Below are 23,691 nucleotides of genomic sequence, written 5' to 3'. Positions count from 1 at the left end.
TTCGAATTGGCTTGTTTTGCAATGTTTTTGTATATTTTGTTTTTGTGATTACGGTATGGGGGGATTTAAAATATTTTAACTTGATGGCAAGAAAATATTGATGATTGAATTTAATAAAAGAATTCCAATCATAATAATTATAAGTAAAGAGCTAGAAAATTATTTGTTATTGGTCGGAGCTGTTCTTTGGTAAGACTGTATTTTTGCTTAAGAGTGCGTACTTGAGTCATATACATGTTCTGTTCTATAACGTGGCATGAACTTATTGGCTGCTTTTGAACACAAAAAGTTGGCCACGTGGTACATATCTTCGTACTGAAAATATTAATATTATCCTTCTAATTGCAATTTTTGCTGTTATTTAGGAGTTTTCTTACAAATGTAATCTTGTTATGAACTTACGTTTTTAACTTTGAAAAGGTATTTGTAAACGTAAAGGGTATATACATTAGTCATTACTTATCTTTCCCATGACTGCAAGATTTTATTTTCATTGAATATTTTGCTGGTGTAAACATGCATTTATATTCATTTAGTCATTAATTTAGATTAATCGAGCAACGAATCAACAGTTTGATTGATAAGTAGACCGTGGTTGAAAAGTGGTAACATCTAACCGAGTTTAAATCTTTTTAGGCTTAGTTAGTTAACATTTGGATAACATATTGCCCGATCTCGCAAATACAAAATATAAATGCATATAAATCAAGAATTAAGTATTAATAAATAGGAATAAGACTTTATGATCAAAGATGATTGAAGCTACACGAGGATTTGAGAGAATTGTGGAGAAAGTTCGTTAATGTTGTCTGTGCCGTACGCATCGGGCAAGCCTTTTATACTCCTACAATATTGTGTTCTAATTTCATACGTATTATACAGCATATAAAACAAAAGAATGAACAAGTAAGAATGATTACTTTCACTCGGATATAGTTGAATGTGTATAAAACAAATCTTTTGTTCAAAAAAAAAAAAAGTGTTAAAACAAATCAACTTTTATCGATGAGTTACAAGGTAATTCGGTAAAACCTCACTTTTTGGGAAGAACTTGGCGTTAAAAATTTGATGTCGGGGTGGCTGGCCGACTAAGTAGACCATATTTGAACCTCTCATGATGGAGAGAAAATATGTATGCCAAGGAAAAAGAGCTTAACGGCCTTAACGCACAACATTACAGACGACGCTCTTGGCTACGACAAGTAAAGGTGGTTAATCAACAAGGTAAATTAAATGTGAAAGGGTAAAATATGTTATGTTTGCTATATTAAAATCCAAAAAAAAAAAAATTTAGGTTAAAATAAACTACAAAAAAAAAGACAGATTCGGTCGTACGTGTCTGCTTGTCCCCGTAGGGTTTGACCTTTCACAAAAGTAAAACGCCATTCGTGTCGTGGGGGGAGTCACATATCGAACCATTTTTGGTCTCTCTACTTCTCGTTTTTAGTTTGTTTTGATTGCATTACCGTATAAATTTAATCTTTTTGGTTGTATTTAATTATTTCAAGCCACGTTAACACGAGTGGTCTAGTGGATTTGTCAGGTTTCCGCTAATTTTTATTCGGTATAAATTTTGAGCCATACAGTTATAAAGTTATTTTGTACTTACGAGTTACGATGCATGCCCAATTAATTAACTTATATATGAAACTTAATTATTATTTTTTTTATATTTTAAAATCAATAACAGGTCTGATCTGATGGTCTCCAAAGTCCAAACTAGGAGAAAATAGTTTATATACAACTCAACTAAACTTCTAAACCTAGCAGCACTACGAGCCAAACGGTTATATTAAATAAATCTAACCATAGAAAATTATAAATTAATTACTCCATTAGTTATTTAGATAAACAATACGAGAAACGACAACCGAGAGTTGTTTAATGATACAACGTGAATTTGGTTGTATTGTTTTCGTAAGCAATTTCGCTGTTACTTAATTACATCAAGTCAACGAAGATTCTATGATATTCTTATAATATTTAGAATATAGATAACCCATTAGAAAAACTTTACCGCGGAATGTGTCTATATATTATGAGTATTATACACTTCAAAAAACACAACAGCTTAGCTTTGCTATTATTCAATTTTCTTATACTAAAGATAATTCCGTGTATTGAAACGGTGAGTGTTTTTAGAATAATTTCACTAATAACATATGGTCTCACGATATCAATTATAGTGTTTCTTAATGAATAAAAATATTAGCAACTCGAGAAGAAAATTGTGGGCGAAGTAAAATAATTGGCATTTGCGGTAAGCAATGACCAAAGAACTTCGTCATAAATCAGGGGCCTAGGGAAACATGAAATATCATTTGACTTTTTCTTTTGGTACCAATATCATTTGATTTATTATGCATACATACGTGTATATGTACATAACGAATACGTGTAGTTGCATGACATCGATTTCTTCATTTGAACAGAAGTTATTTTTTATATACTTATGAGATTGATGCTCTCATAACTCCAAAAGTGCTGATTTGTTTTGTTCGCACTTCAAAACCACGTGATTTTGCACTTGTCATAAGGTCCACCCAACTTTAATTACCCGGGGGGTTGCATTGCATCTAACAACAAATAATATTCTCTGTAGCTCTCTGTAATTTCTTACAGTATTTTACTATATAATTTCTTGTAAAAAAATAAAATATGCAAAAATGAAGTTTCTTTTTTTTTTTTTGTCCTCTCATCTTTATCAATAAAATAAAAATATAATGTATATGAAACCCATACATAATCGGAAATATTTACAATAATGGTCAAAGAAAAACACACAGAGTGTACTTTTCGTCACAAGTTTATGGTTAGAGGTAGCTTTCTCCAGCGCCTTGTCATGGTCGAGCATTGCGTTTACACTTTCTTCCACAAACATAAACTGAAGAAGAATAAAAATACAGCCCAAACCCATAAACAAACAACCAAACTACTAAGATTAGAGTATAAGACCCTCCAATGCAAAATAACAAGTCAAATGGACTTAAAAATGAATCCAGAGTTTTTGGCTTCTAACCTGAAAGCCCGCGTAGCCTATAGCATTCCCGAAGTAGAAGTTTGCATTGCCAGTTCCCTGTAAAGCCAAAAAAAAAACAAATGAGTTCAGAAGGTTTTCTTTGAAAGTTTTTGTTGTCATTGAATTGAGTTGAGGATTAAAAGCTTTACCCTCCATATCCAGATGTTGTGCACCACAGGGCTGAGAAGCGAAAATCCAATATGTCCACATAATATAAAGAACAAGTTGTTCATGGCTAACATTAACACAGATGCCTAGTTAGAAGTGAAAAGCTCACGAGTGTTCAAGAACGTACTGAAAGAAAAGAGAAGGTTTTTGTTTTATTACCTGATAATTCATTGACAAACAATGCCCATAAACTCAAGTATAAAGCTGCATCTCCACCCTAGTGATGAGATTAAGATACAGATTCAAGATTCAAGATGATATGAACAGAAAAGCTTTTCAAGAAAGGTACAAATATCGTTTCATAGTGAAGCTAGCTAAAAATACTTACTGAAGGATAAGATTTAATAATCGAGGACATGACTAAATAAGCGAAAGCAAGGAAGCAGGGCCGATGTTTAAATCGGAAGGCTAACGGTGGTAGCGACGTAAGCAGAATATATAAGTTGAAAACTATCAGGAGATAGTTTCTAGAAAACTCAAAGGCTTCTGCGAAGAAGTACCTGAAAGATGAGATAGAAGGTGGATATATATGTGAAGATATACCAGAAACTAGAAGAAACGCTCCACAAAGATGTGACCCCTTAGACTTACCAAAAGACACCAATGTTTGGTGACAAATCTTCGATACTCAGAATGAAACTATATGTCCCACAACAGGAAACACAAGGCACAAACACGTTGCAGCATCAGTATACTGAAATAGTAATAATGATGTAACTTGGAAACCTAACTTATAGAGAAATCAAGGTCTGCTCCTGTATTACATAAATTGAAATTTGGCAGATAAGTGGTACCTTTTGAACATCTCCTCAAGCCCACCATATTGTTTCAATGATAAGCTACATAAAACCAAGAGACAGATCGACAACAATAATAACCAGAATACGAAATGCAAGACTGTTCTCCATAAAAAGGGAAGTTGTGTAGTTCGAGTCAATTTGTCTTGTTTAGAAACATCAAAGGTTGATCCAGTCTCAACTCCTCGATCTCTTGAATGAAGGAAAATTTTTAAAGGAGGGGCATCTAAACCATATCCCAACAGTAAGATCAACTGAAGGAAACACAAGAGAGATGAAAATCTGATACCCTGGAGAAACTTGAGATACAGAATTAAATGAAAAAGGAAATGAGATTTATGCGTACTGGAATTGCCAAACTTGCTGGATAAAGAGACAAATGTGTGGCTATGATTAACCCAAATGCAGCCAGGGGAACTCTTCCTAACAAATGTAGAAGACAATGTTTGAGAAGAAGAACCAAAGAGATGAGATTAGTACAAATCAAAGCAGGTTTCTTTATCCAAGATATAGATACAAAGACAAGTTTCCAACAATTGCTTACGAGTAACTGCTCCGTAAAGCGATACAATGACAGCCAAGTTTTCTATTGGGGAAGTTGATAACCCAACACAAGAAAGTATTGTGAAAGGATTCCACAAGTACACAAGGGCAGCAATATCTCCACAAGGGAGGATCCCTGAGGGAAAAAGGAAAAAGAGAGATCAGAAAGAATGAAAAAGAACTATGCTTTTGTATACATTAACAAACTTCACAGTTCACACCCATATATAAATGTACACCGGGAATAAGACCTATAGATAAACATTGGTTCCCAAAACAATTGTAGTTCATATCTTGTACTACCTAGTTTTAACTTTGTATAAGAAAGAAAGACAACACTCTGACTTTGTTGAATAACTTAGTTACCTCTGCCCCCTGATGGCCTGAGAACGCCAAGTCGCTTCAAATTCATTCTGCAAGTCTTTTGAAGCTTATGACCAATAGCTCGAAGAAGCAATGCACTAAGTATATCTGCAAAAACAAAAACCAAGCTGTATCCAGAGAAGCTGGTTGGTATCAAGACAAGAACAAAAACGGATAATGTCTCTCCATCAAGATCACAAATTTACAATTCTTAATCACTTCTACAATTTCGTAATCAACCTCTTCTACAATGTAATAGCATTATTACCTGCACAAATGATGACTCGATTGCCCTTCAATCCTGCATCATCCAAATCAAAACCAGTTCTAATTTGGCTCAAACGATACAATGCAGGAACCCTCGGAAACTCAACTCAAGAATCAAACTTTAAATAGATTAAAGTCACTACCTTTGACTAGTGAGCGGACCGAGAACAGAGAGCAGCAATGGAGATCCATGATACATTGATCCTGCACAGGAGAAACAAAAGAACAAAGGAATACGAATTCAACTTCCATAAATCGTTAGAATTTCAAATCCCATAATGTAGGAGACAAAATCACAAAACCTGCGTATGGTGACATCGATGACTGCTTCAACCAGTAACCTTCAGCAACTGAACATTCAAAGAAAAAAAAAAAACGAACAGAGAGAAACTGTTAAAGCGAAAACTCGAGATGGTTGAGAGACTAAGATGAGAGTGAGAGACGATACGGCGGCGAACGCTTGTGAGAGGTGTGGAGACCTCCGGACGGGAAGATAGTTTGAAGTTTTCCGGGAAGAAAAAGATAAAGAATAATCGGAGAATCACGGAACCCATAACCCAAATCCAGAACCCGTAAGTCGGCTTCTCAAGCTCCTTCTCTGCCATATCTCCTCCGACGTCTGCCATATAATCAGAGTTTAGGTCTAGGAGAGACAGAATAAGAGCATGGGCATTGGTTAGGGACCAATTTTGGTCCCCAAATTTAATAGTATTATTTTGAAAGGTTCTTATTTTAAGTATGAGCATTGGTGTTTATTTGTATTTAGTCCCCTAAATAAAATAATAATATTTTAAAAGTTACAAAAATTAACATTAACATACAAATTAACATAAATTTAACATTAACATTGTTATAACATTAACATTGTTATAACATTAACATTGACATACAAACACCACTGTTTGTTTCTACCTGTGCACTAGATGATATTGTTACATTTCATACATGCAGCAATGGGAAGGCCTGATCGAGTTGCTGGGCTCGGAATCAAAGATCTCTGGTGGTCTCGACTTTCTTTACAAGTATTAATCATCTCTCACTCTCTTTGCAAATGACTTGTTTTTTTGGTAAAACTCTGCCCCAACATTATTAATCTCCATATATTGAAGGTATAGAGATTTCAAGAGATCACTGAAGCTAGTCCATGATGGAAAAAGTATAGATGTAGCTCATGAAGCCGTGGAGAGACTTGTATCGGTGTGTAGTACAACATCTCTCTCTTAACTCATTTTTTTCTCCTCTGAGTTATTGGAAATTAATGCCATTTGAATGACTGCAGCTAATGAAGAGCCCTTCTACTCCTCAACGATTCTGGCTTCCTCTTCTGCATGATTCAGTAAAGAAACCAAATCTTGTTTTTCTTTTCTTTTCTTTGATTTTCCAACTAGGAGAAAATGCGCAACTAACAGAGTTTTTGTGTGTGCAGTTGATGTTTGTCCCTTAAGCCTGTACCACGAGATGTAAAGAATCAGAAAAAGTGTGGTATACCTTCTATTAATAAATCCTTGTTGCGTTGCCGGGTCAATCCTCGGTTGCCTTGTATCTATGTTTTGGTGAAAAGGAACGTTAAACTACGGTGCTAGGTAGAGAAACAGATGATGTTTGTTGTGTGCTTTGGAAAAATTCTAACCTGAGGTGTAATCAGTCGTTTTCCATCCACGTTTTCTGGTGCTGACGGGATCAAATGTATGCAATAAACCATTGCAAGACCTGGTTTTTGGGAAAACCTTAAATCTCTTCATCTTTGAGAAACACAGGAAAGCTTCCTCAAGCATTCCTAAATCAATCAAAACACTAAACAAAGCATCAAACACTCCAAAACCAGGAACACACACATTCCTCGTAGATCACAGAAAATCAAAAACATAGCAGTCCGAAGATTCATCAGCCTTCTTAGACAAAACCATCTCTCTAAGGATACTATTAGCATCGTAATACATTCTAGCACAAAACAGAATGTGAGCTACTATACAGTACGATTCTAAGGTGTGCTTAAACCCATCACGGTTCATCGACCATTTGAAGAATTTGAAAGCTAATTTCGGGTCTTCTTTCAATTCAACCAAAACCCAAATTGGAGCTGATGTCAAATCAAGAAGCTTTTCGATTCCGGGATCATCCCACAGATCATTCTGAACAACTTTATGGATCCAATCTCTATCGAAATCGTCGGAATAATAAGTAGAAGCACCACCACCGCTTTTGCTAACGAAAGGGTATCAGATGATATAGAGAAAGCTAGTGAACCAAACGAAAGGGCAAGAGATGAAGGAAGATTGAGAGGGAGAAGATAGAGGGAAACAGAGAGGGGATTGGATTTGAGAGAGAGAAGAGGAGCAAGGGCTTACATGGAGAGGATCGGTTTCGGGAAATCGTCGCCGTCTAGATAGAAGAAAGAAGTCGACAACCTTCTCTCGCGAAATTGTTTTGTTTTAACTCTAGCAAAATTCTACTACCAATCACAATAAACCACGTGTCCAAGTGGACGGACGAAAAACGTCCCAAAATAAGAATCGTTGCTTTGATATTAAGCTTTTTTTGATTTATTTAAAATCAGAAAAAACCGAGGGACGATCAAAGTGTACGCCGTTGCACATGGTCTAAGAGATCCTCTGTTTCCTTGAGAAAAAGGAAATTATAAAGTTTTGCTTTTTCCTGTTTTCCTGTTTTTTTATTTATTTATTTATTTATAAATAAGCCTCTTTTTATCTATCATCATCATCAAGGGTCGGGTCTTCTCAACAACAATGTCAAGAAAAAAGCAACGGTGCTCGAGTATATTGGAATGGCTGCACCACGACGTCGTAGAGCACATCCTAGAGAGACTTGATGTGGATTCTCTGATGAGGTTCAAGGGTGTATCGAAACAATGGAAAACAACGATCGAATCTTTATACTTCCAACGAAGACAGTTGACACATCGTCAGCAATGTAATCCAGATGTTCTCATGGTCTCTTTATTTCCTGAGGAGGACGATGATGATGATGATGATATTTATTACCCGGTTATACAATCTCTAAGAAGACTGGTGTTGGATTCATCATCATCGGTCAATATTCCTACTCCTTAGGAGACGGATAACACCCGATTCTTCGTTTCCTATAATAGCTGTGACGGTCTCGTTTGTCTCTACAATTACCGCAAACCCGGTTTTGTGGTCAACCCAACCACTAGATGGTATCGGCCTCTCCCTCTCTGTAAGCTACAACAACAACTCATGTTCGACTTAGGTCGTATAGTTACGACCTTCTTTACGTGGTCCCTAGTCTTGGTTTTGGTAAAGACAAAATCACTGGCACATACAAGCCCGTTTGGCTATACAACTCTTCAGAGATTGGCCTAGACAACGGTACTACATGCGAGGTTTTCGACTTTAGCACCAACGCTTGGAGGTCTGTTTCTCCCGCTGCTCCTTATCGGATTGTTGCTTACCCCGAGCCTGTCTGTGTAGATGGCTCGCTTCATTGGTTCACCGAGTGCGAGGAAACCGAAATTTTATCCTTGGATCTTTACACCGAAGCCTTTCAAGTCATCTGTAAAGCTCCCTTTGTTGCCAATGCTAATGAATTCGATATAGTTATGTGCGACCTCGACAACCGCTTGTGCGTTTCGGAGAGGAAGTGGCCCAACCAAGTGATATGGTCTTTCAATTCAGCCAATAAGAAATGGCACAAAATGTTTTCCATTGATCTGGCTACATCTTCTTCTCAATGGTTTGGTACACAACTATGCGCGCTCTTGCCACTAGCACTTTTCGATGGGAAGAAGAAGTTGTTGTTTTACTGTCGTGAGCTAAGGGAAGCACTGGTGGAACTTGATCTCGAAACCAAAACATATGATCTTGTTTTTCGTGATTTCTCCACCATTCATCCTGTTTGTTATTTCCAGAGTTTAATCTCTACTAGCGGATACCCCGTGCTACAGCACGGGTATTTATTTTTTGTTAGTAATTTGTTTTTGTAATTTTCCTTTTTCTTGATTTATATACTTAAACTTATTTTCTAAGTTTATATAGTGTTAATTTGGATATAAAAAACATAGTATGTCGGTACTTTGCATAATATAGCTTCTACGGAAACAGAGACACCGCAATATTGAATAGTAGCTATGTAAGAGGATATGACTTTGGAGTTTAGCTTCAATTCGTTTTCCCTAAAATAAAATTAAAAAAAAAATTAGATTTAAATGTTAAGAAGATGATGGATATAATGTTAAGAAGATTTAAATGTTAAAATATTTGAGTAATATATTGGTTTGCTTGGTTTCTTAACATCTTCCACTTTAATTGACAGGTCCTCTTTATCAACCTTCTTATTACACTTTCGACAGCTAATGTAGAACCAACCCCAATCTGTATCGATTGCTGAAATAGTACATGCGATTCTACATTTTCCTACCTATCAAAATAATATTACATCCTTAAGCTTATAACTCATACATTTTCCAAAATAGATTATGTTAATATATTGTTAGACTATTAATAAATGTAAAATACCTCTGTTTCAGCAAGTACGTCAGCAATCATTTGCAAAGGAAAGTCAAGACCACTCTTGGAGCCAGACGGGTTATAAACTCTCTTTCCACCAGAATTGGTAATTGTTAAAGCCAATTGATCCGCAGGAAGACTAAAATGAAAAAGAGGAATAGTAAATCATAATGAAACATATTGTTGATTAATAATTTCATAGCTATTTGAATTTACATGTTCTGAAAAGCCTCCATCTCTGGTAACTGAGGATTGATCATCAAGATAGAAGAATCGAAAGCATCTCAATGTATCGTTTTTCTGAAATGAAATATAAATATGATACAGTAGTTAAATGTTTTCTAAAAATACTTTTGATAAATATTCTGTGCCCTAGAAATTAAATGTATAAATATTATGCGTACTGTTACCTTTATAGCTGTTTTGTTTAACAAAGCGTAGGAAACACATAACCATTCCATCACTTGAATCATTGATAGCACGATCTAAAGCTTCAGCGTAGGTTTCCCATAGAGTACATGATAATCGTTTATCCCTAAATAAGAATTTTAACAGACATAGATTATATTAAAATAGTATAAAGTATAAGCATGAAAATCTATATAAAATAGATTTTAAATAGTATAATGTATAAGCATGAAAATATATATATTATTTTTGTTATGAACAAAAAAAATCTAAAAATATATTTAGATTTATAATATTACTCAGTGTCTCTTATCTCAAACTCAATTTTCTTCCTGGTAATGTTGTTACGACTTGTGATTTCTTCTAAACCTCCAGAACTGACTACTTGACCAATAACGTCTGTAAATATAAATAATGCAACTATTAATAAAATCATCTTTGTAAATTAGTAACAAAATATATGTATTATGAAATTACCTAGCAAGAGATTTTTGTCAAGATTTCCAGCAAGTATACTATCAAACGATGTGAATGATAGGTAATGATCATCAGATACATTTTCAGAAGGAATAATTGTGGTACCATATCTGGTACTAATCTTATACTTAATAAGAGAAGGACGCAAGTAGGATGTACAGAGATTCAAACCAAAAGTTGATATAACTTTCCAAGATCCAGGCTTCAATTCAGATTCAAACTTTTTGATATGATCCTTTCTGATAGAAGCTCCTATTTTGTCACCCTATATAAAACAAAAAAATACTCTTAGAATGAATTGATATTAATATATTAGCAAAAGAATAATAAATCTATACTTAAAATACATACTGTTTCGTCAGGGAGAATTAGTTCGAGTGATTCACCAAGTTTAGCGGTATTCATTTTCCAACTGTGGAGAATTTTGACTTGAATACGCCAAGCGTTTTTGTATGGTTTTAGGTCTTTCAAAGGAGTGTAAGATAGGGGTAGAGCCATCATTTTGTGTAACGAAGTAAAAATCGTTATTTTAGTATAATAATCCAATAGAAAGTTCTCAATATATTTATAGTTACAATTCATTGATTTAGGTTATCACTTATAAGTTAAGATTTGATATCAGGAATATACGCAAAATATATTTACTTGCTTGATTCGTTACAACTGATAAACGAATATTCCTTTGAAAATTTGATCGTAAAAGATTAGTTCATAATTGTAACATCGGAAATCAAGGAATTAAACAAAATATGGTAACTTGAATATTCGTTTTATAAGATTTTAACTGAATCAGAAAAATTTCCTTATAAATTAATATTTGTTATGATATGTTTCGGTAATTAAGTAAATATTCAAATTCTTCGGTATTAAAATTTATGAAATCAGAGTGTTTGCCTATAACGAATGGGTTTGTTTGGGATCTTAATTAACTAATCTTGAATTAAATAATAAACTGGATCCGAAAAATATTATTCTCGAACACAAACAGATCCGGTGGTTATTTTCCTTCTATTGTCGGTTTTTTTAAGGATCCGCGTCCCGACCCGTTTTTTTTTAAGTAATCGACCGAGGGCATTTTCGTCATTTGTCAAAATCGAAACTATAGGTTAGTTAGATTAAATTTTGTGATTCTCTAATCATTTTTAATGAAAAACCTACCAAAACTAAGTTATGGTCCATTTTTACTCTAGAGAGTACTTCTGCTTTAATAGTATAGATTTCTTAAATCTTTCTTTGTTTCCACCGTTTGATATCTATTTCCTATAAGTCTGTTTATTATTGTCTGTCAATCAATGCATAATATATGGTGTCATCTTTGCTTCTTTCATCGACCGTTTCTCTATCAATGCATGTGGCTTTGTTCGATACTAGTTTCTATGTTGGCAAAATAGAGTATTGGGCCCGCTTTCCATAAGAGTGGGCCTTGACTTCAAGTCAGCCCATAAACAGGGAAAATTATTCGAGGTATTTGCATCATCAGATTAGTAATTTCTGACCCTATCATGCTCTCTGATAAGCACATATATGTATGTGAGTATGTCAAAACGTTTCTAGAACTCTCCAAATGCTGTCAAGAATCTAACTAGGTGTGTTTTGTAGTTATGCAGAGTGTAACCCCTTTCCATCACCGACAGAAGCAAATGTTTTTTTTTTTTCTTTTTTTTTTTTCTTTTCTTCTGACATTAATCTGATAGGAGGAACAAAATATCTAAGGTTCTTCTTATCAAACAAAAAGAGTACAGCAATGATGTTTAGATATTTTCAGTCTTCGTATATGCATTAGGAGAGGTAATCTTACAAAGCGTCGAATAATAATATCTTCAAAATATCTTAATGCGCACTTTTTTTTTGTTTGTGTCACAAGACTCATGTTGACAACTCATATTCACTATCAGCAAATGGATATCTCAACTTGCAACGTAAACATCAATTGTGAAATTTAAGCTTATCATACGATTGCCAATGGGATGGTCGAATACAAAATGATGCTGAGAACTAAATACTATTAGAGACAAAGATATAATTAATGTGGTCGGATCTCTTGTTTCATAAGGTACGACTAATCAAATTACAAGAAACATGTTTTACGTACCATACATCATAATAATAATACTTTTACTACACAAAAATAATATCCACAACGATCGTGTATACGTTAGTATTAAAATGACAATGCAATCTACATGTTTATACAAAAAGGATAAAACAGATTCTCGTTGACATTTTGTGGATTAGGTATAACAGAAAATTATAACTGAAAATCTCAAATGGGTAAGGATTTGGATATTATAATTGGTTTTTTTTGTGTGATATGGTTCTTACAAGTTTACAACTCATATGATTCTTACAAGTTACACAACTCATGAAATAAAGAAAAACAATAAGGTGTAATGTAACGGACAAGAAAACAAAATTCAACATCCAATCCAACTGTATTTTTTTTGAACAAACCAATCCAAACAGCTTTTAAATTAAGACAGTATCTCAAAATCCGTTTATATTTATTACACGATCCACATGTCTTTTGCGTCACCCGTCCAATATTGTCTTCTTCTCTCTGTCACCACCACCAACCAAAACCTTTCTTCTTTAATCTTTTAATTGCTCTGTTCTTGAGAGTAAAAAAAAAAAACTTTTGATTCCTTTCCTTTTTTCGCGTGCGAAAAAGACGAAGAAGTCTTGAAATTTCGAAACCTTCCTTTTTCTTAAGATTCAAGAAGACACCATCTTCACAAAACCCACTTTAGATTTTTTTTTTAGATCTCGTCGAAAGGGTTTTAGATGGGTGTGGCTCACTCTGGTCTTCACAAGGATTCGTCTTCTTCTTCTTCATCGTCGTCGTCTTCTTGTTTTGCGGATGGGGATCTATTGAAGCTTGGTTTAGGAGATTTGCCAGAGGGTTGTGTGGCTATGATTGTTGAGAATTTGGATCCCGTTGAGATCTGCAGATTCTCGAAGCTCAACAGAGCATTCCGCGGCGCTTCTTGGGCTGATTGCGTCTGGGAATCGAAGCTTCCTCCGAATTACAGAGCTCTTCTCGAGAAAATCCTTGGTGGTTTCCCGGAAAATTTGCAAAAGAGACACCTTTATACTTGTCTCTCCAGGATTAACTCATTTGATGACGGCACCAAGGTACTTTCTCTTCTAAACCCTCTCTGTATCTTTTTCTTTGGACAAATTAGGGTTTTCAGAGGCAAACGATTTGGGATTTATTTTTCTAAAAATGGAAACTTTTTCATATTGGGATTCTCATAAACGAGTTTTTGAGTTCAATTTTGCTTCACTAGTAGTATAATCTCAAAATCAAATTTGCTCAGCTTGTTTGATCCAGAAGCTATGTATTTATGAAAATTCTATTGATTCCGCAGAAGGTGTGGATAGACAAACGAACCAGTGGTGTTTGTCTATCCATTTCAGCTAAAGGATTGTCCATTACAGGCATTGATGATCGTAGATATTGGAGTCATATCCCCACTGATGAATCTCGGTTAGTTTTCTCACTATGTTTTATTAACGTGCTTGGTTTCGATTGCCTAACACAAGCTCTTTAAAAGTATGCCTTTTCCTTTGAATTTGTGTGTTGGCCATGTGGTTTCTTAAAGTAAACCATCAGAGTTGTTGCTGTGATCTATGTGTTTCTGCGATTGTTAAAGTAAACCATCTTTTATTATTGCTTCTCTGTAGGTTTTCATCTGTGGCTTATCTTCAACAAATCTGGTGGTTTGAAGTTGATGGGGAAATCGATTTCCCATTCCCGGTTGGAACTTACAGCATCTTCTTTAAGCTTCAACTAGGCCGGTCAGGGAAATGGTTTGGTCGACGGGTCTGTAACACAGAACAAGTTCATGGTTGGGACATTAAACCGGTTCGGTTTCAACTCTGGACAGAAGATGGTCAACATTCCTCATCTCAATGCATGTTAACTGAGCGAGGAAACTGGACTCACTACCACGCTGGAGACTTTGTTGTCCGGGAATCGAATAAGTCATCGACAAAGATTAAGTTTTCGATGACTCAGATCGATTGTACACATACCAAAGGCGGGTTATCTCTAGACTCTGCAGTCGTATACCCAAAGCTCGTGTAAAAGCCAGTTGAAGCGCTTTTAATGCTTCAACTGGATCCGGGTTTAGTGAGAGGGTTAAAGCAGGTTTTTAATGCAGTTCTTTAAGCCTTTCTATAGATGTAGTTTTAGTGCTTCTTTTTTTAGAGAGCTTTTGTTTTGTTAACTTAATTGAGTTTTGAAGTTGCAAGACTGTAATGATATGTATACTGGTTATGAAACTAAAATAATCTTGGGTTACAATTCAATATCTGAATCTAACGGAAACAATGATCCAACACACACAAAGAAAGAAAAAGAGTTTCTAGTAGTCCTCCTCTTTAGTAACCGCATATTATCTGCAGTTCTTAACCATAATTTAAGAACAAACCAAGCTTGTAATCCTTGTTCATATGATCCAAAGTGGCAGATAGTTGATACTCGAGTCCCATATTTAATTTTTTTGTAAGATGGGCATATACAACACCGTTTGAATCAATCTTTCCCTGGACACGAGACTGAAACAAAAAGCTCATAATATTATTAAAACGGATTTATAAAGTAAAGACATTGTTTTCATCAGTTCCCTTCAAATCTAAAAAAAAAAAAAATAGCAATATTATTTACCTGTCCATAATTGCAGTCACACACCCAACACTAGCTTTAACATATCTTGAAAAGCACTCGTATTCAAAATCAGTAATGAGTGAAACCTGATTATGAGAAAAAAAAAATACATATTATGTGTCATGATTATTATTATCTCATCGAGCTTAAAAATATAATTAACTGCGAATGGGCCATTACCTTCTTTGAGATCTTATGAGCATAGTTCATAAATACAAGACCCGAGATATCAACGAAAGCAGCGGCGATCTGTTAGTTAATAAAGAAAAGTTGTCAACATGATCAATACAATAAACAGTAGAAGAAGAATTCACCAATATAAAATATGATCCAAATTTTCAATCCATGAGCGATCTCTGATAAGCTGACTGAGTAGAAGCATTACCATCTTATCATCGGTCTCGTATCTTGCAGCATGACCCACACCCCACTGTTTAGGCACACCGAAATTGTAGACATGACCACCCAAAGATAGACGGGGTGTCACACGCTGTACAGAAAAAAATTAGTTGCAATAATAATAATAAAAACCACTTTTTCATTAAAGATAATGCAAACAGTATATTTTGTATTTGTAAGCTAATTGTTATTGACGTATTAAAAAGCTTATTAAAACAAACTGAGAGTAGCAAATTTACCTGGAAATATGTTGCAAGTAGGTCAGTATTCTTAAGTTCCAGTTGAGCTCTATAGTTTAGAGCCTACAGAAATGTGTGCCAAACAAAAAAAATTATTCATCAAATGTTCTCCACAAAGACAACAAATCTTCAGATATAGAGATAAATTCCTCACCTGGTATTCAAATTTGACTAGTGACATGGACAAACGTGCATTTTCCAGCTGGAATAGAATGTAAGAAAACACATTTTGTTAAGAGGAGAGATACACCATAGAATAATCACATTTTCTCTAGTTTGCAACACTTAATTACCTCAGTCTTTGCCTTCACAATCAACTTATCAGTTATAAAGGCTTTGACACCCGCACTTAGGCTACCACTAGTAGTAACATTTCCAACAAACGCCAACTGCAACAATACATTTTATCTTTTGATTTCCCACAAAGAAAGAAAAAGTTATTTCTTTATTAAAATAATCCAATAACACGTTTTTCTGTTTTCTTTAATTTCAAATAAAAACCTTTGGGCCAAAGTAGGAAGCATCAAACATGTAATGTTCTGGACCCATCCATGAACTGTTTGACACAAGAATAAATAGGCTTAACGAGAAACAAACACCAAAAGATATGGAAAATAATTGTTAGCAAATATGACTGTAAAACATAAACATAACTAATCTCACCTGATATTCAACTTTTTATCAAAAAAGGCTGCGGAGTATTTCAAATAAAAACCCTTGAAATAACAAGGTAAATCTGCACAGGAATAAAAAAAAAAAACAAAAAAACTGGTTACAACAAGTTTGACAAAATGACGTTTGTTGACTACCAAGAAGTAAGGCAGACTTTGAATCAAATTCCGGATCAAATTGAACAATTTAAATTATACTACTAGATAGTTTCTACTACTATATGTAAATCTTGTAAGACCGCCTTGAAACGATTCGTGGAAAACAATTAGAAACGAAACAGCATATATAGCCTAAAGTGCTCGAACTTGGCCAATACAAAACAACACTAGACAGCTAATTAAATCTCTAACTAGGGATGTTAAAAGTGGGTAAAAACCCAGTGGGTACCCGAAACCCATGCTTAAAACTGGGTTTTGGGACCTGTTTTTTCTCTAAGAAATTAAATGGGTTAAAAATGGGCAGGTACCCAAAACTATAAAGTCTTACACGGGTTTACCCTATCAGTTATGGGTACCCATTGGGTTTTTTTTTTCTTTCTAATCACCTATACTTTTTTTTTGTCAAGTCTAATCACCTACACTAAACCTGCAAAATCACATTTTCCTACCAAAAACACAAAACACGAAAACTCGTTTTTCTGCCAAAACCGCAAAATTACGTTTTCCCGCCAAAACAGCAAAATTATATTTTCCCGTCAAACCGCAAAATCACGTTTTCCCGCCAAACTCGCAAAATCTCGTTTTACCTCCAAAACCACAAAATCTCTTTTTCCCGCCAAAATCGTAAAATCTTATTTTCCCGCCAAAACCGCAAAATCTCATTTTCCCGCCAAAACCGCAAAATCTCGTTTTCTCGCTAAAACCGCAAAATCTCGTTTTCCCGCCAAAACCGCAAAATCTCGTTTTCTCGACAAAATCGTAAAATCTCGTTTTCCCGCCAAAACTGCAAAATCTCGTTTTCCCACCAAAACCGTAAAATTATGTTTTTCCGCCAAAACTGAAAAGTCATATTTTTCTGCCAAAACTGCAAAATGTCGTTTTTCTACTAAAAACGCAAATTCTCATTTTTAAATATTTATTTAATTTAATATGAAATAAGCAAATTATGAACAAAACTTTAGTTTTATCTAATATATAATAATAAATTTTGTTTTATCTATTTAAAACAAAACTCTTTAATATATTTGATATTCTTTATTTAAATTATATAAAATTATAAATTTTTGAAAATTGTTACAGATATAGTAAAATACACAAAATACATAATATAAATCACATTTGGTATCAAAAAGTTAAAGATAAAATTATATATAATATAAAATGCAAAATACATCACATAAGATAAATAATTCGGGTACCCACGGGTTTACCCACAAAACTAAAAATCCATTCGGGTTTATCCACTAGAAGCTAAAACCCATTTGGGTTTTCAAATTTGGGTTTTTTCTGGGCAGGTTTTTTTCGGGTTTGGGCTGGGTTGGGTTTTTAAACCCACGACAACATCTCTATCTCTAACACGCAATACAATGCACTCATGTATGAAGCCAGACTCTCATCGGATATCTCCAACACACAGTGATCAAGAAACCCATAGATTGATGAGATATCCCGGGAATTCAACAAGTTATGTACAGTGGAAAGTTAAAGAATTAGAATTTTGTTAGAAGGAAAATTTTAAAAAATCTCGATCGGCAAAGTTATTTATGATACTTAACTGAAAGCTTCCATATGGTCATCTTCATATCCATCAGGATGAGTGAGGTTCGAGTTATCAACTTTCTCATCGGCTTGTTCGGTCGTAGGCGGTGGTAAGTGATCCGCCATCGCCGCCGTTATTGTCCCGAGGTAGAAACGAATAACTAAAGGGTTTTCTTCAAGTTTGTTTAAGCTTTTGCTTGCAAAGCAAGACTTTTACCAAAGAGAGAAAAGGAAATGTACGAAGAGAAATTATACTAAAAAGCGCATAGAAAAGGTAAATGTCCAAAAAAAAAAAAAACGTCAAATATGTAAGAAGAAAATAAAATATCCTACTGTATATTAGTTGTAAATGATATGTGTACGTACTGGTTATGAAACTAAATAATCTGTTACAACTTTAGTTTGCATCACAGTCATGTTTGCATCATATTTTTTCTAGTCCCAATCACTTGTTTGGTAGAGGTAAAGTTTATCAACCTTCTCTCGAGCTGGAAACAAAGTACAAGAGGTTAATGAGAAAGGTGTAATCTTGCATGATTAATTCAAAGGTGTAATTTTGCATGTTTCAGTCTTTTTTTGGACTGTTTGTTAATTGCAGCTTATTGTTGATGCATCATTGAGCAAAGAAGAGATGAAAGTTAGAAGCATGTCTTGCACCAACAGAGTAGAAAGAGAGTATTGAATAATGAATGAATGAATAATGATTCCACGTTTTGTTTTTAGATTCTTGAAAGGGGTTTTCTAAAAAAAAGAAAAAATCTCTCAAAATCGCCAATTTTAGCAACTTCATCATGAATCTCTAATAAATGCAAACTAATCATACGAGGTCAAGAAGAATAACATTCATATTCATATGTATCTTCTCAAAAGTCTCACATACATAAAATTTTCAGTAACTTGTGAATTCAATAATTTAAAGTAGTTAATTCTTTTCTCCAGTCATTTACACGTGCGTTCATATCACTTATACATCTTTTCCGCAGTTCTTAACCATATGTTAAGCGCAAACCAAGCCTGTGAGCCATGTTCTTAAGATCCAAAGTTGCAGATAGAATACACCTGAGTCCCTCATTTAATTGTCTTTGAAGATGTGCAGATACAACACCGTCAGAATCAATCTTTCCCTGGACACGAGACTGAAACAAAAAAAACTCATAATATTAGAATTATTAAAACGGATTTATGAAAGACATTGTTTTCAATTCCCTTCAAATCTAAAAAATATAGCAAGATTACCAGTCTAGAATTGTAGTCATAGCCAACACTAGCTTTAACATCTCTTGAAAAGCAGTTGTACACAAAATCAGTGGCGAGTGAAACCTGATTATGAGCAAAAAGATACATTTGTGTGTCATGATTCTTATTATCTCATCGAGCTAGCTTAAAGATATAATTAAATGAGAATGTCTCATTACCTTCTTTGAAATCTTATGAACGTAGGTCATAAGTACATCACCACTGCTTTCAGCTTTAGCAGAGGCGACCTGTTCATAAAGAAAATTAAGTTCTCAATTATATAAGAAATGGTCCATATAATTTCTATCAATCAAGCATTACCATCTTATCGGTCTCGTATCTTGCAGCATAGCCTACAGACGTCTCTTGAGGCTCCCTGGTCCAGAAGAAATGACCACCCGAAGATGAGACACGACCAGCCAAATATAGACGGGGTGTCACACGCTGTACAACAATTTATAAAAAAAAAAAAACAATTTTTGCAGTAAAATTAGTAACATATGATGCAAACAGTCTTATTTTTTTTTCTTTTCTTTTGTATATGTGAGCTAATTGTTATTGAAGTATTAAAAAGCTTAGAACACAAACTGAGAGTAGCAAATTTACCTTGATATATGTTGCTCGAATTAGACCCGTGCCCCAGAGATGAACTTGAGCTCTATTGTTTGGAGTCTACAGAAATGTGAGTTAAAAAGAAATTATTCATCAAACATTTATCACAAAGATTCAAATAGAGATAAGTTCCTCACCACGTAATCAAAGCCGAGTAGTGTGTCGTACAAACGTGCCTCTCTCAGCTGGAAAAGAATGTAAGAATGTCAAGAGAAGATACACGATCGAATAATCACATTATCCTTAGTTGCAAGTTGCAACACTTACATCAAACAATGAAATCATAAACAACTGCTTGCTCATGATAGGGGCTATCACACTCGCAGTTAGTCTATCATGAGTAACAATTCCTTTAAACAAGACGACCTGCAACAATACATTTTATCTTTTGATTTCCACAAAGAAAGAAAAAATAAAATAAAAAAGGTAATGTTAATTAAATAATCCAATAACACGACCCAAATAAAACCTCTTGGAAATTGTAGGAAGCATCAAAAGCATAATGTTCTGGCCCCATCGATGAACTGTTTGACACAAGAATAAACACCAAAAGAAATGGAAAATAATTGTTTGCAAATCTGACTGTAAAACACAAACAAAATCTCACCTGATATCAAAGTTTTTATAAGAAAAGGCTGGGGAGTAGTTCCAATTAAAACCATCGAAATAATTTGGGTTTAAAGAAACTGCACCGAAATAAAAAAGAACTGGTTACAACAAGTTGACAAAATGACTTTTGACTACCAAGACAGACAGACTTTGAATCAAATCCGCATTAACTGAACCCATTTAAATCATACTACTAGATAGTTTCAACTGTATTAGTAAATCTCGTTAGACCACCTTGAAACGATTCATGGAAAACAATTAGAAACAAAACAGTATAGCCTAAAGTGCTCGAACTTGGCCAATACAAACAACACAAGACAGCTAATTAAATCTCTAACACGACAATACAATGCACTCATGAGGCCAGACTCTCATCGGATATCTATATCTCCATCAATTTTTCGTTTTCCAACTCACTGATCAAGATACCACTAGATTGACATATCCGGGAATTGAATAAGTTATGTACAGTGGAAAGCTAAAGAAAGAGAATGTTATTACAAGGAACAGAGCAAAAAAAATATCGATCGTTAAAAGCTATTTATGAGACTTAACCGTCAGCTTCTTTATCGACAATGTCATATACTATAGGACAAATGCGGCTCGAGTGATCAGTTTTCTCATCGGCTTGTTCCGTCGTAGACGATGGGAAGAGATCCGCCATCAACTCCATTCTCGTTGCTTGCAAAGGAAGAACTAAAAGGAAGAACTAAAAGGAAGATTTTCTTCAAGTTTGTTTGAGCTTTTTGCTTGCAAAGCAAGACCAAACAGAGAAAAGGAAATGTACTCTATATACATGATAAATTTTAAATATACACTAAAAAGCGCATAGAAAAGTTAAATTTCCAAAAAAGAAACGTAAAATATCTTATAGAAGGAAAGAAAATATCCATGACGTTAATATATGTGTAATCGAAACATACATGTCGTTAACACGAGAGGGCAATTAATTAATGTAATGAAAATTAACTAATGATATGGTATTTACAACTTATTTTGTTTAGTTACGTTAAGAATGATTAATTTCTTACAAAGCTTACAAAGTCAGATCTTATTTACTTAATACTTCATCTGTTTCATAATAAGTGTCATTTTGACACTTTGCACACAAATTAAGAAAACATATTAAAATATTATCTTTAAAATTGAAATTGACTCTTGATATTCTTTAATAAATATGAGGTTAAAGTTGGAAATTTAAGCTTAATTTTACATTGAAAATCTAAAATGACACTTATTTTGAAACAAAAAAATCAGGCTAGACACTTTTTGGTGAAACAGAGGGAATAACATTTTTGATTTTGGAGGTACAGTAAAACCTCTATAAATTAATAAAGTCGAGACCATGAAATTTTATTAATTAATAGAAGTTTTAATTTATCGATAAATTAATAATTATTAATTTATAGAGAGACTTTCCTAATTTGGTAAAAAATATTACAAATAAAATTTAATCTTTATAACTAATATTTTTATAAAAACAATTACAATGAAAATAACAATTATCATGTTTTGAAGATAGCACTCAAAGATTTTTATATAGTAAAAATATTTAAAATAAAATCTAATAAAAATAAATGTGTAGATATATACATATATTTAGATACCTTTATATAACTATTAATTTATATTATTGATGGGACCATATATTTACAAAGGAGTTTCACAAAAATTATTATTTTATTATATTATTGAATAGTGTCCAAAATTACATTAGTCCCAACTTGAAATTGGAGAAATTTATTAATTTATAAAAATTATTAATTTATCGAGTATTAATTATCAAAATTAATTAGTTGTTAGAGAAGTGACAGAAGAGGGGACTCAAAAGTCAAAACATAGTAAAAAAAAAAAACCAGAGCACTTCCGGTATTTGATTTATACCGTGTGAAATTAAACCGGTTATTGATAAAGGATTATTGAACCGGGTTTTCTTTCTTCTCCCAAAGCTCGCTCGTTCGTCTCCGTGGAGGTGGGAAAAGGGCCATTTCATACCCGTACACACTCCAAAAGTGCGAATTGCTACCTGTACAAACAAGAAGTGCCAATTTAAACATTTACCATAAAACATTTCAAATTTCATACATGTACTCACAAAATCGAGCCAATTGCACAGTCCACGTTAACGAAATTAAGTCAACCGTTATAGAAACTGCAAAACGACGTCGTTTTGATACGTTTTTCTCGCAAAAAGCTGTAGAAATTTGACACTCCAGAGATTTGAACTCATGACCTCACATGTGTTTTGCATAGGACCAATGTTTTAAAATCCGACCCGGATGACGAACCGGACTACCTCTCGGGTCACCGGGTCACCGGGTCAACCGGGTTCGACCACGGGTCAATCGCACATCTGCAGAAATCTTCGAACACACATATGTATCCCCTTTCACGCCATCAAGATGGTGTTTCATCATATTATCACTTTGGGTCTTTTGATTGAATGACATACGGCCAAGCAATATCACTTTTTCTTCGGACTGAACGGTTTGCAGCTGCTTTTTCTTCATAGTTTTCCACTTCCTCTCTTACCATTTCCTGTTAAATTCACAACATAGAAATATAAAACACAGATCTGAAAAAGATTATACTAATAGTCTAATATTCTAAATCAATTAAACACATGATAATCACAAATAAAGATGAATTTTCAGAATAATAGAGAAAGATTAATATAGAACAACCAACGGTTTCTTACGCAAAGTATGAGAGATCAGAGATGACAAATAAGTTGAAGATGAGAGGTGTGCCATCGAAACTCTAAAGGAATAAAAGGTTTTAAAATAATTGAAACTGTGAAACTTTATATTTTTTTCCAAAAATCAACTGAATTTTTTTGAACCACTAACCGGCCGGGTCAACCGATTCACCGGGTCACGGGTTAATAGCGGTTTTTTTCTGGGTTTTGCCGGTTTTATTACTACCGGTTATTAGTACTATTTCCGAACCGGTGAAGTCTCCGGGTCGCAGGTTAACCGGTCAGACCGGCCGGTCCGGGCCGGGCGTGAAAACATTGCATAGGACGTAAC

At 34.2% G+C, this 23,691-nt stretch overlaps 4 protein-coding genes and 1 pseudogene across 10 annotated transcripts in view; 2 read left to right on the top strand and 3 right to left on the bottom strand.

Moving 5' to 3' along the window:
* Window positions 1-18,331, bottom strand: part of LOC104759193 (mitochondrial import receptor subunit TOM40-1-like) — a 58,348-nt gene extending 40,017 nt beyond the window's left edge. The window contains exons 1-8 of the mRNA XM_087495253.1: window positions 18,223-18,331; window positions 16,500-16,572; window positions 16,338-16,392; window positions 16,130-16,225; window positions 15,991-16,038; window positions 15,837-15,899; window positions 15,584-15,688; window positions 15,379-15,447 (exon numbers count right to left, since the gene is read on the bottom strand). Of these exons, the coding sequence (XP_087351379.1) occupies window positions 15,379-15,447; window positions 15,584-15,688; window positions 15,837-15,899; window positions 15,991-16,038; window positions 16,130-16,225; window positions 16,338-16,392; window positions 16,500-16,572; window positions 18,223-18,331 (618 nt within the window). The remainder of the gene's footprint in view (window positions 1-15,378; window positions 15,448-15,583; window positions 15,689-15,836; window positions 15,900-15,990; window positions 16,039-16,129; window positions 16,226-16,337; window positions 16,393-16,499; window positions 16,573-18,222) is intronic.
* On the bottom strand, window positions 2,660-5,851 carry LOC104755549 (uncharacterized). Of its 7 annotated transcripts, none has more exons than XR_015586777.1 (14): window positions 5,606-5,851; window positions 5,460-5,507; window positions 5,301-5,361; window positions 5,159-5,191; window positions 4,894-5,018; window positions 4,529-4,663; window positions 4,331-4,407; window positions 3,982-4,238; window positions 3,779-3,881; window positions 3,516-3,687; window positions 3,347-3,404; window positions 3,169-3,254; window positions 3,020-3,076; window positions 2,660-2,884 (listed from the first exon to the last, which is right to left on the bottom strand). XR_015586777.1 is itself a non-coding variant. In XM_087495278.1 (14 exons), the coding sequence occupies exons 1-14, from the start codon at window positions 5,781-5,783 to the stop codon at window positions 2,705-2,707; spliced, it is 1,530 nt and encodes a 509-aa protein (XP_087351404.1). In that variant the 5' UTR covers window positions 5,784-5,851; the 3' UTR covers window positions 2,660-2,704. The 7 variants fall into 7 exon arrangements, 6 of the variants coding, with proteins under 6 accessions (XP_087351404.1, XP_087351406.1, XP_087351405.1 ...); XM_087495278.1 differs by having other exon boundaries at window positions 3,779-3,836; window positions 3,983-4,238; window positions 4,894-4,998; window positions 5,159-5,217; XM_087495280.1 differs by having other exon boundaries at window positions 3,779-3,826.
* LOC109129870 (F-box/LRR-repeat/kelch-repeat protein At1g09650 pseudogene) lies at window positions 7,905-9,294 on the top strand (annotated as a pseudogene).
* Window positions 13,061-14,840, top strand: LOC104755551 (F-box protein PP2-A12). The gene is given in 4 exon segments (XM_010477948.2): window positions 13,061-13,661; window positions 13,898-14,016; window positions 14,214-14,604; window positions 14,606-14,840. Coding segments are annotated over 4 exon segments (894 nt in total). The 5' UTR covers window positions 13,061-13,310; the 3' UTR covers window positions 14,639-14,840.
* An 860-nt stretch (window positions 18,332-19,191) lies between the features above and the next one.
* On the bottom strand, window positions 19,192-21,335 carry LOC104759192 (mitochondrial import receptor subunit TOM40-1-like). The gene is made up of 10 exons (XM_010482149.1): window positions 21,218-21,335; window positions 20,661-20,739; window positions 20,523-20,577; window positions 20,321-20,419; window positions 20,191-20,238; window positions 20,048-20,113; window positions 19,763-19,885; window positions 19,621-19,689; window positions 19,442-19,525; window positions 19,192-19,341 (listed from the first exon to the last, which is right to left on the bottom strand). The coding sequence occupies exons 1-10, from the start codon at window positions 21,333-21,335 to the stop codon at window positions 19,192-19,194; spliced, it is 891 nt and encodes a 296-aa protein (XP_010480451.1).
* Window positions 21,336-23,691: the final 2,356 nt, after the last annotated feature.

The sequence above is a fragment of the Camelina sativa genome, chromosome 17, assembly GCF_030686135.1.
Source record: "Camelina sativa cultivar CO46 ecotype springtype chromosome 17, ASM3068613v1".
Lineage (NCBI taxonomy): Eukaryota > Viridiplantae > Streptophyta > Magnoliopsida > Brassicales > Brassicaceae > Camelina > Camelina sativa.
This window is presented reverse-complemented; position numbering and strand designations above follow the sequence as displayed.

What these genes read in the sequence shown, in the direction of transcription:
- LOC104755549 (XM_087495278.1), bottom strand. Translation starts at nt 5,783, where the DNA reads ATGGCAGACGTCGGAGGAGATATGGCAGAGAAGGAGCTTGAGAAGCCG. An exon ending in CAGGCCATCAGGGGGCAGAG is followed by an intron (nt 4,664 to 4,893) that starts GTAACTAAGTTA and finishes TTTTTCCCTCAG; the next exon opens with GGATCCTCCCTTGTGGAGAT. An exon ending in GTTTGTCAATGAATTATCAG is followed by an intron (nt 3,255 to 3,346) that starts GTAATAAAACAA and finishes TGTTAATGTTAG; the next exon opens with CCATGAACAACTTGTTCTTT.
- LOC104759192 (XM_010482149.1), bottom strand. Translation starts at nt 21,335, where the DNA reads ATGGAGTTGATGGCGGATCTCTTCCCATCGTCTACGACGGAACAAGCC. An exon ending in TTCATAAGATTTCAAAGAAG is followed by an intron (nt 19,526 to 19,620) that starts GTAATGAGACAT and finishes GCTCATAATCAG; the next exon opens with GTTTCACTCGCCACTGATTT. An exon ending in ATGACTACAATTCTAGACTG is followed by an intron (nt 19,342 to 19,441) that starts GTAATCTTGCTA and finishes TTTTTGTTTCAG; the next exon opens with TCTCGTGTCCAGGGAAAGAT.